The sequence below is a fragment of the Panthera leo genome, chromosome C1 (genome assembly GCF_018350215.1).
Source record: "Panthera leo isolate Ple1 chromosome C1, P.leo_Ple1_pat1.1, whole genome shotgun sequence".
Classification (NCBI taxonomy): domain Eukaryota; kingdom Metazoa; phylum Chordata; class Mammalia; order Carnivora; family Felidae; genus Panthera; species Panthera leo.
Genome location: NC_056686.1, coordinates 160566324 through 160580282, shown reverse-complemented (window position 1 = coordinate 160580282; position 13959 = coordinate 160566324). Strand labels below are relative to the sequence as shown.

At 41.2% G+C, this 13959-nt stretch overlaps 1 protein-coding gene across 4 annotated transcripts in view; it reads right to left on the bottom strand.

The window, feature by feature from the left end:
* The window catches only part of RAPGEF4 (Rap guanine nucleotide exchange factor 4), a 291851-nt gene that overhangs the window by 9994 nt on the left and 267898 nt on the right, over nt 1-13959 (bottom strand). For all 4 annotated transcript variants that reach the window (XM_042949147.1, XM_042949149.1, XM_042949150.1 and 1 more), the window contains 5 exons: nt 13679-13857; nt 10712-10802; nt 6842-6892; nt 4736-4823; nt 4263-4327 (listed from right to left, as the gene is read on the bottom strand). In XM_042949147.1, the coding sequence (XP_042805081.1) occupies nt 4263-4327; nt 4736-4823; nt 6842-6892; nt 10712-10802; nt 13679-13857 (474 nt within the window). The remainder of the gene's footprint in view (nt 1-4262; nt 4328-4735; nt 4824-6841; nt 6893-10711; nt 10803-13678; nt 13858-13959) is intronic.

The following is a 13959-nucleotide window of genomic DNA, read 5'->3' as shown; positions in this document are numbered from 1 at the left end:
GCATTCAGGAAAGGACAATGAGAGGCAGACGCAGCACCACAGGTAGGAGGGGAGGTAGGATGATGTCCAGTTAGGAACAGAAAGAAGGCTGAGGGAATCATCTTGCATAAACTATCAGTAATGCAAAGTGCTTGGGAAATTCCGCTTAATCAAGTGTTCTAATAAAATAGAAAACACTTTTGGATTAAATCCCAAACTGGAATATAACTGGGTTATTCTTTTATTGGGTGCTAGAGAAGTATCAGTGAACAAAACTGATTAAATACCTGGTCTAGGACACTTATATTCTAGTGGGGAAGACAGACAAGTAAAGAAGAATGTTTGAGGGTGGTCAGGAAAGACCACTTGGAGGAGGGGACACATGAGCTGAGACCCGAATGATGAGAAAGCCCAGATAGGTGAAGAGTAGCAGAGAGACAGTTTCAGGCAAAGGTAGCAACTAAATGCAAAGGCCCTGAGGCAGGGGGAAAAAAAAAAAAGAAAAAAGGTTGGTTTTGCCAACTTGGATTGAATACAGAGAAGATGAAGTGTGAGGTGAGGCTGGATGGTGCTCAGGGTAACAAGTCTGGATTTGATTACATTATGTTGTTGTATTTAACATGGTTTTGTTTTCCTCTTGATATAGTTCAAGTTACCTCTCTTTGTGCCTTTGGACATCTCTTTTATTACTATTGTAAACTAGTTTCTATATCTTTTTTTGCTTTTAATATTTCACATGTTTATGTTTTACCTTCTTCACTATAAATAATTTCCTAATGGTCAAAGATGATGGGATTTCTTTGCATTTCCTAGCAAAACCCTTTGCCGGAACAGTCAACACATACTGCATTGCTTTGAAACATATTTTTTGGAAAATCTGCTTTTAGCCCAGTTTGTGAGTTCTATATAAAGAGATAAACTTGCAAGGTCCTCTTGTAGGTTTTTATTGTGTTGGAAAGTTCTGAGAACTGCATGTATTTGAACATTTTGATTTTTACTTGGAGGTTCTTTTCTCCATAGCTTGATATAAATCCGATGCTTTCTCCATGGATCTTGTAATAATATTATTGGTGATAGAAAACATATCATTGCTAGTTATGTAATGCTGTAATTACTGATACAGAAATAAAAGGATTCAAAGCATTTCTCTTTCCTCAATGAGTTAGCTTCTGTTAATGTTTCCACAAGTGTAGAAGCTTGCCCCATGCCTCTCATTCCAAATAAAATGACTATCTTAAAATAATGTTCATAAATAAATACACCTAAATATGGGTATGTCTGAAATAGAACCAACCTCCTAATACAGTAGCATCCGTGGCTATCAGCATGCTTTATGCAGCCTGGGATAGTGGCAGCCAGCCAGCATATTATCCTCTAATCCATTGCTAGTCTACCTCCTAAATGTTATAAATATTCATGTATGCCATAGAAAGATACAAAGGGCTTTATTCAAACATTTTTTTGAATACTCCTTTATGTTCCCCCCAAATGAAAGAATGTCTGCCTTTTTTTTTTTTTTTTGCATAAGGATCAGAGTGTGAATTCTCTTTTGTTCATACTCATAAATCCTGAAAACCAATATGCAACAAATTCTCTAATCCTCATTTCATACCTCAAGGGTAAAAAGGTTCAAAATAAAAATACTTAGGGCTGGCACAGTAGTTTGCTGTGACTGGGCAATGCTGCCACCAAGAAAAGGCATCTGTGTTCCTGGCTTCCCTGGTGACTTCTGCCCCTGGCAGGGGTTCCCTCTGGGGACACCGCCTACCAGCCCCACAAAGTCTGCCAGTTCTGCTCACCACCTTGGCCTGGCTGATGAATGACTGGGAAGTGGTGTGGACGTCAACTTGAAAAGAGAGTTGTATCCTTCCCAAGACACACAGCGTCAGTGGGGGGCCGCTAGTGGGAGTTGTATGTGGCAGGGGTGATGCTATGGGAACAGGGGTGGGCTTGTTTATGGGGATAGAAGGTGGGAAAGCTAACAACAAGTGCCAGGTTGGTCAAGGTCAGGTTTAAAAAACATAATCAAATCTTGTTTTGAAATTCCATTTCTTTTACCAGTAACACTAAACTCACAGAAAGGTAATTGTAAAATTAAACTTTCTCGTGGTGTGATTTATTAAATGAAATACAATTTATAGTTGCTATAGTAGAGAACTAAACAGTTCTCTTTCAGTACTCCCTTCACTCTCTTCACCTTCTCCCTTTCCACTTCCCTGTACCTGCAATGGGGTGGTGCTGGTCTGCCATTTTGGACCATGGTGATATGGCAAGGGAGGAGAAGCCGGGAACCTTGACTGCTTCATAAGCTATCACATTCGCTTAGACATTCACATGAAGAAAAAAAAACAACAACTTAGCTTGCTTTAGCCATTGTCAATTTAGGTTTCTGTTATCACAGCTGAACTGCTCTCCCGGCCGTTCAGTTGCTTTTAAGTTAAAGTGGAATCTCTCTGAGAACAGGATGTGAGGAGCAGGGTATGAAGGGTCTCCTCTCACAGGTAGGCATTTAAGAACCCATGGTTGTGGGCATGAAGTAGAAAAGTGGAGAAGTGGAGAAATGGAGAAGGGGAATTCTCTTAATATCCAATGAATACGACTCTTCCTTTGAAGGTTACGGAGGCAACACCAAGATCTAAAAGCCCAGATGAAACAACTTTCATTCTCCTTGACAGATAGTTTTGCTATCCTTGTTTGTTCTGTTCAGTTAACTTTAATGATCAAAAGTTCTAAAGCTCAGTCACCTCTTTAGGAAACTCTGACTTCTACGCCTCTGTGCACATGTATATTTTATAGTCAAATAGTTGGCTCAGTTACCCCTCAGTTTGCATTTCTGCATAAGTGATCTGGAAGGTTCTTTACCTATTTGCTAAATCTTTCATTTCTGGAAAACAAGTTTTGAGAAATCAGGGAAATATGTTTAATTCTCCATACTAATTAAGTGAGCAAGACAAAAGAATGTTTTTTCCTTTGACCAAAGAATTACTAAACTGACACAGTATTAGAGATGTTTGTACTCTGCCTTTGGAGGGGAAGACCGCTGAGGAAATATTTGCCATCTAGTATGGAGTCCTTTTGAGGAGGTGTGAACTCATGCCGAAGACATGGAAACCTGTTGCCCAGCAATTGCTCGACCTCTTCACCAGGCTGGGCTTGCTCATTCCCAAAGCTGGATGGTCCAATCCTTACAGGATCACTGCGTGATGTTTCCAGTTGCCCTGGAGTCATACATACCGGCTGGATATCAAGGAATGATGAGAAGAACAGTTTTCTGAGAAGAATTCTATAGCACTCTATGGCATACAGGAATGCTTACATGCCCTGGACCCATTGACAATCTCCAGACATGGAGAGAGTAGGCATGATCGCTACTTCCTGTTGGGGAAACGGACGCACAGAGAACTTATGGGGCCGCTATGGGGGACGAAGCTGAGAATTGAACCTCCTGTCTCCTGAACTCCCAAGTCCTGAGCTTTTCCTGCAGTGCCACATTCACCACTGCAAACCATAACCCCAGGCAGATGCTTACCCACACAGAGATAAGGCTGTAACACCCCATCCATCCAGGCTGCAGCCAAAGGATTTAGAAGACAATGGAGCATTCCATTAACATGCACTTTGTAGCTAAAGATAGGTTTTGGCATGACCTGCTTTATTGCTTCACGGAAGATAAGAAAATAAACTGCAAAGTAACCAATGCCAGATAACAGCTTTTCCTTGATGAAGGGAGCTGCAGAATACTGAATACGTGCCAGTTTCACTTCTGTTATTTCTTTAAAAAATTGTTTTTGGTTGTGAAGATTTTCAAGTTCCCTCTCTGAACTTGGGTGAACTTTATTTATTTATACATTTAGGTGAATACTCCTCAAGAAAGATCTGCCATGGAGTTGCCTTTTACCTACGTGCACTAAAGTCAGGCTCAACAGATAAACAATTCAAAGGCATCCTAGGGAAGTCTAGCTCTACAAACCTGACAACAAAACAACAACATAGAAGTCACTCTGGAACATTCACGCATTTTAGCAACAGGCAGCCAAGGACGAAGCACACGGCATAAAAGCTAGCTGCTGCTGTGAACTGCAGCACAAATGCCATTCAGTTGCACAAAAGAGAACTGACAGGCTAAAATAGGTAGCCAATTTGAGCCGAATATTTCAAAACTCCTTTATGCGTAACTACCTTTTTAACATGGCAGCATATATGGAAATTATTTCCTTTATTAGTACAAATGCAAATTTTATTTTAAAGAAACATTGTGGTTAAGGTTACAATACCGTACGTACCATTTTTTCAAAGTTTACTAGATTGTCAATGAACGTCTTGTTCCCCTCATGAGTAAATGTCATATCTGCAAAGAAATAAAAGTCACATTCTAATCACTAACAGAAATATGTCATACTAAGAAACCACAATAGCACCATTAGATTATGCTGGAGGATTTGCATAACACTGCAGTTGAAGAAAGCTGATAATAGTTCCTTTTATGTTAGGTGTTTAACTTTTGAAAGCACTTTACCTGAGATTAGTAAAATTTCCAAACTAACTGTTTCCCTAGCAAGTCTTCCAAATCATGGATCCCTGCTGCTCCCGTAATCTTCCTAACACTTTCAGAAAAGTCAAGGGGGAGAGGAGGTGATGAAGAAGGTGGAAGGGACAGGACTGTTCTTCCCAAAGAGATCAGTCTGTTGAGGCTCTTGTTCGTTTTCTTCCCCACACACTCATCACTGGCTTGACCTGTGGGTTCCCTCAGAATTACCTTTAATGAGCAAAGGCATGAAGGGGATGAGAGGAGGCTCCAGCTTAGCTACTGTCAGCCTGTAGGCCCTGTGGTTTCTAGAAGGATCCTTTAGAGAAACAAAGAGATGCTGGTTAATGACTAAATGACACACATACCACCCCCTCTGCCTCCTAACACACCTAGGTTTGTTATCCCACAATCAGATAGTTTTCAACCAAGTGTAGCTATAAAAGAAAGGTAGACTTGGGAACGCAAGCTGGTGCAGCCACTCTGGAAAACAGTATGGAAGTTCCTCAAAAAAGTAAAAATAGAACTATCCTACGACCCAGCAATTGCACTACTAGGCATTTATCCAAGGGATACAGGTGTGCTGTTTCGAAGGGACACAAGCACCCGCATGTTTTTAGCAGCACTATCAACGATAGCCAAAGTATGGAAAGAGCCCAAATGTCCATCGACGGATGAATGGATAAAGAAGATGTGGTCTCACTGGGTGTTGTATGGAAACCAATTTGACAATAAAGTTCACAATAAAAAAACTATGAAATGAACAGAAAAAAAAAATAAAATAAAAACTACTTCTAAAAAAAAAAAGAAGATGTGGTCTATATATACAATGGGGTATTACTCGGCAATCAAAAAGAATGAAATCTTGCCATTTGCAACTACGTGGATGGAACTGGAGGGTGTTATGCTAAGTGAAATTAGAGAAAGACAAAAATCATATGACTTCACTCATATGAGGACTTTAAGAGACAAAACAGGTGAACATAAGGGAAAGGAAACAAAAATAATATAAAAACAGGGAAGGGGACAAAACAGAAGAGACTCTTAAATATGGAGAACAAACAGAGGGTTACTGGAGGGACTGTGGGAGGAGGGATGGACTAAATGGGTAAGGCGCATTAAGGAATCTACTCCTGAAATCATTGTTTCACTATATGCTAACTAATTTGGATGTAAATTAAAAAAAAATAAAAAATAAAACAAAAAGAAAGAATTAATAACCTGGAAAAAAAAACACTTGCTGGTTCATAGCACAAAAAAAGATTCTTAATCTCTGTTCTTCAATTTCTCACGTGTAAAAATGGAGCTGATAATAATGAGAGCTACCTCAAAGGATTGTTTGGTGATTAAATAAATTAATGGTTACAACTTACTTTGCTCAATCCTGGAATACACAGAGTTCAATAAAGATTGGTTGTTATTATTAAAAAAAAAAAAGGTAGACTTAAATTGATTTTTGCTTTATTTATTTATTTATTTATTTATTTATTATTTTAAAACATTTTTATTTTAGAGAGAGAGAAAAAGAGAGAGCATGAGCCAGTGGGGAGGGGCAGAGAGGGAAAGAGAGAGAATCCCAAAGCAGACTCCATGCTCAGCACAGAGCCTGATGCTGGGCTCGATCCCATGACCCTGGGATCATGACCAGAGCTGAAATAAAGAATCAGATGCTCAACCAACTGAGCCACTCAGGCACCCCTGAGTTTTGTTTTAAGACAATTTCCCGGCTGACATGAAAATAACTTGCTTTTTGTTTCGTTTTTTGCTTGAGAGTGAGATTTGCCTGCAGGGACTGAGGGGAGAGACGCCCTTTGAGAGCAAATACAAAATGTGTAAAACAAACCCCACCCATGAGATCCCCCTCTCCCAAAGCACCCCCTCCTCCCTGGGAGTTCTGACTCCCCTCCTCTCTGCCTTGCACAGCCAGCCCCATGTGCCCTCTCTGAGACCATTCCATCACTCCTACCAAGACCTACTCACTCCTTTTCTGGTGTTAACACCTCCCAGCCAATGGGGAACAATAATTTTGGCAAGCCAAGGAAAATGCAGCTTCCAACCCATAGCCAACCTATGCTAGGCGGAAAGGATCCTATTACACTGCTTTTCTTAGTTACACAAATTGACCTTATGTGGGACATAAGTCCTCTTTAAGTTGGTTCCTGAGGGTGCCATTCATTAGTCAGACATGCTTGTTTTAGCAGCACTAAAACGGGATCATAAACTTCTTAAAGTCATACAAGGACAGGTAAAATTTCTGAAATGAGAACTTCAATTCAGCTAATCAGAAACTGGATTAATGCAGACAGTGAACAGAATAAAGGAGCCACTGTCACTTACCATTAAACTTTCAAACTCCGCATAGAACTTCTTGAACTTGCTTGGCAGTTTCTGTTAATGAAATGAAAATACCACACTCATGTGTCAGATTCAATATCTAGATCTGTATCACGTGTTACCATTTCTAGGGGAAATGTATTTCTTTGGCTCTTAATCAAACATGTCTAAAGCAGACCAGACTGTTATCTGTCTTGTCATTTGAGCATATTCTGGAATATAGAGAACTTACCTTTTAAAACTCTTAACCTCGTTGAAACAAAAGTAACTATGGATGCTTTGGTCTTACTGTTTTTATAATGTTTTCTAATTATTCATCAGGAGGACTGCACTCTCAGACCATAAGTGGTTTGGAATCACCTCCTCCCACACCTTAAATTCTCCGATTCCCACAGTTAGGAATTTAGACCAAAGAATATTAGGATTAAAAGTTTTAGAAACCACCTATTTCAATCCTCCTCCTCCCTTACAATGTAAACTCCATGAGGACAGAAACTTATCAGTTTTGTTGATTGCTATCTCTTCAGTGCCTAAACAAGTGTCAGGTACATAGTTACTGCTTAGTCAATATTTATTTGAATAGATTAAAACCTTTGCTTACTATAGGGAAGAAATTAAGTCTCACAGTTTTTTTTTATTACTATTTTTTTAATGTTTATTTATTTTTGAGAGAGAGAGAGACAGAGTGTGAGCAGGGGAGGGGCAGAGAGAGAGGGAGACATAGAATCCACAGCAGGCTCCAGGCTCTGAGCTATCAGCAAGAACCCGACTCAGGGCTTGAACCCATGAACTGTGAGGTCACGCCCTGAGCCAAAATTGGATGCTTAGCCGACTGAGCCACCCAGACACATGAGGTCTCACAGTTTAAATGACATGCCCAACGTGGCACAGCTACTGATGGCCAGAGCCTCTGTAATTCACATCACCTGCCCCTTTCTAGGGCTTCTCTTACATACTTGTGCTTTTCCACACAAGCATTTCTCCCCCCTGATTTCTCTGCCCTGCTGTTATACAAAAACTGATGATTCTACCAATTTAGTACCTGAGGTAGCACCGTGGGCTGTACCCATATATCGATTGACACAAGGAGGCCATTATCGAGTCACCTTTGAATTTACTGGCTCTCACTTTGTTTGGGTCCTGAGATCTTAGGAACCCTAACTTCTCTCTTCTGACAGGGCCACGCCAAGGCAGAGCAGCGTGGCGTGCATCCTCTCCCGAGTCTGTGGAAGCACCGTCCTCAGCCCTAGAGATCCGGAGTTCAGCTGTGCTTCCCACGGGAAGTCTACTGGCAACAACGGATTCACCAGTTCGGCTTCTGCAATCACAGGAGAGCTCCTCTCTCTTCTTTCTGTCTCATACCTGAATTAGTTTGTCATCTTCCCATTTAAACATCTGTGCAAAAATCTTACTAGTCTCCCACATGTCCTCCAAGCTCATTTTCCTAGTACCTCTTTTCAAGTTAGGTCTCTGGGGAACCGGATATCCTTGCTCTGAGGGAATGTCCAAAGGGAGGAGAGCTGGGAGAGGCATCAAAGGATGCAAGGATCTCATTCCACGTGTAGTATCCAAATCACCACGTTAGCCGATAACTTTCTACGAACACAGACTACTTTAAAAATTTGAAGTGAATTACATTTTTGGTTAGATTGGTCTTTCTACCTCTCTTTCTTTACTTAACTGGCGTTTGGGTCAAAGGGCATAGGGCAACACATATCTTTGTGGGTCTTAATACTATTATCTATGCACACCCTGTGCCTCCAGAGCAACGATTCTCAACTGGGCTCAGGTTTGCACCCCTCCCCCCACATCCACTGGGGGCCATTTAGTGATGTCTGCACACATTTTCTGTTGTCACACCTGGGGTGGGGTGGAGTGACAGGTGCTACTGGTAGGTAGCAGGCCGAAGCCAGGGATGCTGCTAAGCATCCGACATCACACGGGACAGCCCGCAATGAAGAGTCATCTGGCCCATGGTGTCAATGCTGCCAAGGCCCAGAAAGCGCTCCAGGATTTAACTCCCATTTGCTTGATCTCAGAGTGGTCTTTCCCCTCCAAGCGGGACCATTCCCTTTGCCATGAGGTTTAACTCCTTCTCCCGTTTTGTTCACTGACGGTTTCACGTGTGCTCTGTAGTTCCGGGTGGGGGAGGGGAGGGCGGTCAGGCGCCGTCTCTCACACTGCCCCTGTGGGAGGGAGGCATCATGCTCTTTGCTGGGGCCCGTATGGGAAGCGCATGGATTTGGGTAGATCAACCCGAATCAAGGATGCTTACGAATGAAAGGTCTTCCTACAGAATGATATAATTATATTTCACCTTATAAAATAAAATCTTACGAATGAGGAGGGGTTTTCTCTTTCAGCAATAGGCCAAAAGCTCACAGACTGATGGATTTCTTCATATTCCCCGTTAACTTTCTCCTTTTGCTGACTGCACCGTCCTGCTCGACCCAAATAGCCTCCTATTTTTCTCTTTAGACAAGAAAGGAGACTCTGGTCGTGTTTCCACTGTGCTATGGCCTTGACGTCTGGCTGCTGTTATGTGATACACCTGCCTTCCGGAACCCCTGTAAGGCTTTATACCTTCCTTGATTTTCCCAGCCAAACCATCTAGACTCCGCGTGGGCATCAGACGCTGGAAACTGGCTGGGGAAAGCACACTGTCTGAGAGGGAACCCTAGGTTTCCACAGATTCCAGGAGCCTTGGGCTGCACGACAGGGGAGCCTGCATAACGGCTTCATTGCTTCAATTCAGTGGCAGCCCTAACTCCGTCCTTTTACCAGCTGGAAGATGATACAGCTGCGTGGCACGCAGGCCTCACCAATTCCCTCATTCCTATATTCAGGGGATGAGCTGCTGTGTGCTGCATCTGCCTGGAATTTTAAGAGAAACCCAAGACAGAAGAACTTGTGAGGACCTGTCCTATAAACAATGGAAACATTTAGGAGAGACTGAGAAAGAAAACAGTTTCAAGAGGGAAGTGGGGAAGGAAATGTTTTAAGGAAAATATTTAGAGATGCAAACAGCTGCCTTTGGTGCCTTTTAAAAGCACCCTTGCAGATTAAGTCTCTGTTACCTACTCCTTGACCTCTTTTTGCGTCCCACTTACACATACTTTTTTATTTTTAGTAAGAGTCTATTTTTGTGTGTATGTTCTATTAGAGATTAGGATTTCTTTAACTATATACCACATGTAGGGGTCAGGCACATTTTGAGTACTTAGCTGATGAAAATTGGAGATGTGTACCACAAATTAACCAACTGTCAACAAACCATTAATCATATTTGCTATAGAAATTCACAGCACACCTGCATAACTTTTGCTCCAACTTGAATATCAGCCAACTGTTGTTCTTCCATACACAGAGCCGACGGCCAGGCGGTTAAGAGATACTTAGTACTCAACTGGGCCAAACAGTTGGCCTTCTGGCTAATTTTCCCTGCAGCAAAATGACTACTTGGTTAAAAATGGATCTTCTGTCCTCTCTTAATTACAGATAAGGCTTATTGCAAAAGCAATAAGCAGACATTCCAGAGAACAACAGAATCTATGAACAAAAAAACCTTTGACATCATCCAAGCAACGATGTTGATTCATGTTGTACGTAGGAACCAGATGTATTATTATTTACATTGTAGAGACCAAGAAGCTAAGACCCCCTCATCGCCCCCCTACACAAAAGGACAATACCTTTTTAAATTCACACTCTCAGGCAACTGGAAAAAGGAAGACAGGTCACTTCCCTCAAAGTGTCCCACCTTTTCCATTGTTATACCAGTGTGAGTGATATTTCTATTCAAAAAGCTCACTGGTGAGCCTGTGTTTTTATTCTTAAGGCAAAAGTCACAGCTGGATCTCAGCTGAAGCTTACCTCCCACGTGAGTGCCAAGCGGCTTACAGCAACATTACTTAGCCCCATGACGATGGCAAAAAAGGAATTCAGATTTTTGTACTCCTTACAGCTGAAACACAAGAGGCACGTGTTTGAGTAAAATGCCACTTTTGAGTGAGATTTAAAAAACTTAGAGTTCTATTTTCTGATAGTCATTAATATTCGTCAGGACTCTTTATGAGAACAGGCAATGATAGATTTAATGCACCGTAGAAGTTCCACTTGGATGACCATGTTAGGCTATTTGACTTCCCACTGTAATGGTTCTGGCCATCTAGGTTCAGGTTCTGAGAAGGAATTGAAAGACCCCTACCCTGGGGATCGTTACTATGATCCCAAAGCTTCCTAAAAGCCTCGTTGGACATGGAAGGAAACATCTCATGGGATAAGAAGAGAAGTAGGCAAAACGTCCTCAAAGACATTCAGACTTTTAGCCTGAAGTTGGACGCCTCCTCTGGCAGCCTGAGAGAGGAACTAGGAGGTCATATTGCTACAGCCGCCATAACTTCTACCTGCCATGTGAATGCTTCTAATTTGTTGAGAAATATCAATTTACAATCCCTATGAAGCTGAGAAATAACCTAAACAATTGACCTAAAAATAACCTTATTTTCTTTGCATTTAACTGATGTCAGTGAGGTCAGTGAGATCAATTTGAATCTGTACTTATGCAACTATTAGCCTTTATGAGTATATATTTGGGAATAAGAATACTGTGGAACAATATCAAGGACTCTTATTAGAATGGCAATATTTAGCCTAGGTACTTGATTTAACTTAAAGAAAAAAAAAAGGAATCCCTAACTTCCTCATACCAGCTCCTTGAAAAGGGAAAGAATTAATTTTTCAACAAGTGCAAATCCTTTACCCAAATCAATATGGTCGACTAAGTCGACTGCATCATAATTAAATCCTGTTCAGATGAACATTCTTGCAAAAGGCTAATTAAATCATTGCTTTTGCTGCCTGTGTTCTCCTTACAGAAGAAGCAATGAGTGATTCTTAAATGATCTCTGTGGAAAGAGGAAAACAGATTTCAGAGAAGCTATCACGTGTCTTATCTCACTGGTGAAAAGGTAAGCAAGGACTTTGCTGTGTTGGAGCAGTGGCTCTCAGGTCAGGGGCTGAAAGGAGTTTCAGAGACCCCCTGGGGTGGAAGGGGTATAACATCACGAATATGTGTTTGTCTTTGTCCTTTCCATGTGATCTTGAAAGAACACGCAGGCACACAGACCTGCCTTTCTGATCACTGCTCTGGTCAGTGTTACCAACTGACTTTATCAGGAAAGTCACGAAATATCCCCATGCCTCAGTCTCCTCATCTGTAAAAGGGGATGATAACACTGGAACCCCCAACTTTATAAAGTTCTGGGCAAGTCGAAGAGCTTAAATAGAATTTGTCGAAGTTCTCTAAAAATACCACGTAAAACATACTACTGCCCCCAGATTTAGATCACATTCTTGTAGATCTTGGTTTATGAGAGTTCATAATCTTTTCCAGCCAGGCTGTGTAAACAGTTCCACTGTAGGGCAGCACAGCTTAGTAAAGGTTAAATAATATAAAGCAATTTATACCAAGGGCCAAAGCCACCTACTCATTTCCATAATCAGAAGGAAGAAAGGTAAAAAAGACAAAAACATTAAAAAAAATTCCTGAGTTTTTGAAAGGCTCTCTTATGTTTCCACCATAAATAACTGGGACTAGGAAAGCCCAAAGGTTGTCTGATCTCCCACACAGGTGTGCAGATTGCTGTTCTCTTCCCCCTGCTCCAGCCAGCACTGCCAGGCAAAGGTGAAGACCGGATGTGCTCTTTACCACGGGAAAGCACGTATGTTCAGAGTTTCGGTGATCCTCTCCTTCCAAATATGCAAAGGCACCTGTCCCTTGCAACAAGGCTGTTCAGTCTCCTAGAAAAAATGGCTATCCTGTGAACCATAAATTCATAAGTAACATTTTTACCAAATCTTTCTTCAAAAAGGCAGCTTTTCCAAATTAAGAGATAACAGCATTTGAATCTGAGGGTTTGGATAGGCTGTTGAACCCTCACATTTTTGGCAAAATAATTCGGAGCATTTGGCAAACTGGCGTGTATAAAATGTCAAGCAGCATTTACTTCTTTGTTTAGCTCTGGAAATCAGACTCTGTATGGGATCTAAACTATTTGGCTCAAGAAAATTGCTAGCTGGGGTCACTTGTGCTCCCCACCTTCCTGTGCTAGAGCTCCCTGAATTTAGAAAGAAGTCTCCCAGCCATGGGCCACATTTAGCATTTTATTTTTAGCACTGTGGTGATACCAAAAACATGGAAGTAAACAGGAGGTTGTCAGGCATATCTAAATAGCAGAAGATTAAATTCATGTCAGGGAGAAATCTAACTGGCCCCTGCAGTAAATAAATTGTTTCCCATGAAGTGCTATTAAATAGAATATTTATAAGTTGCTTGCTTTTTCTGATGTTGATGGAGATGATTTTCATGTACTAGGTTAGCTCAGCTTTATGCATTTTACTGATTTTATTCTGGCTAAGTTGGGCCGTACTGGTGTACATGCATGTTTCTACTGCCCTCTACTGGCGAGATGGTGTCATGTTGGACATTGACTTGAACGGCCTTCTAAATACAACTTTTCTAGAACTTTGTTTGCTGAAGGACTCAATAAACTGGAGGAGGCACAAAGCCACGGTAGTTCAGAGCAAAAAGAGGTCACAATTTTGACTTCAGCAGCAGTGCTATAAGATGGTAATTTATTATATATTGATGTCCAGTATTCCAAAAGCCATATGAAATGAATCTTTTACAAGAGTTCAGTTATTCTGAAGCTCCTGTGATTGTTCCTTGTGCATAAGAAGATCCTATATCTTGCTTTTTTTTTTTTAAGGTGCAGCCTAAGGGAACAAAATGAAAATGCAGCTCAAATGTTTTTCTCTTCTTAAGCTAATGATACTTACTGGGCTGCTATCTTAATAAATTTTTTTAGGAGCTGAACACGCTTGCTGGGCTGAGAACAAAGGCAAATCTCAGTGACAACCCAAAACTGAATTTCATTAAATCTCCTCAGGAACAAATCCAAGTTTGCTGTGGTCTTTTTAAAATTATGCCTTCCAAATGTGTGATAGATTAGCTCCAGCTAGAAAAGAAAGGAAAACAATTTCATTTCTTTGTTTTTCAATCAAAACACCAATGAGGCTTCTCTATTTGTCAAGACAAATTGACATGGGTCAGCACATGT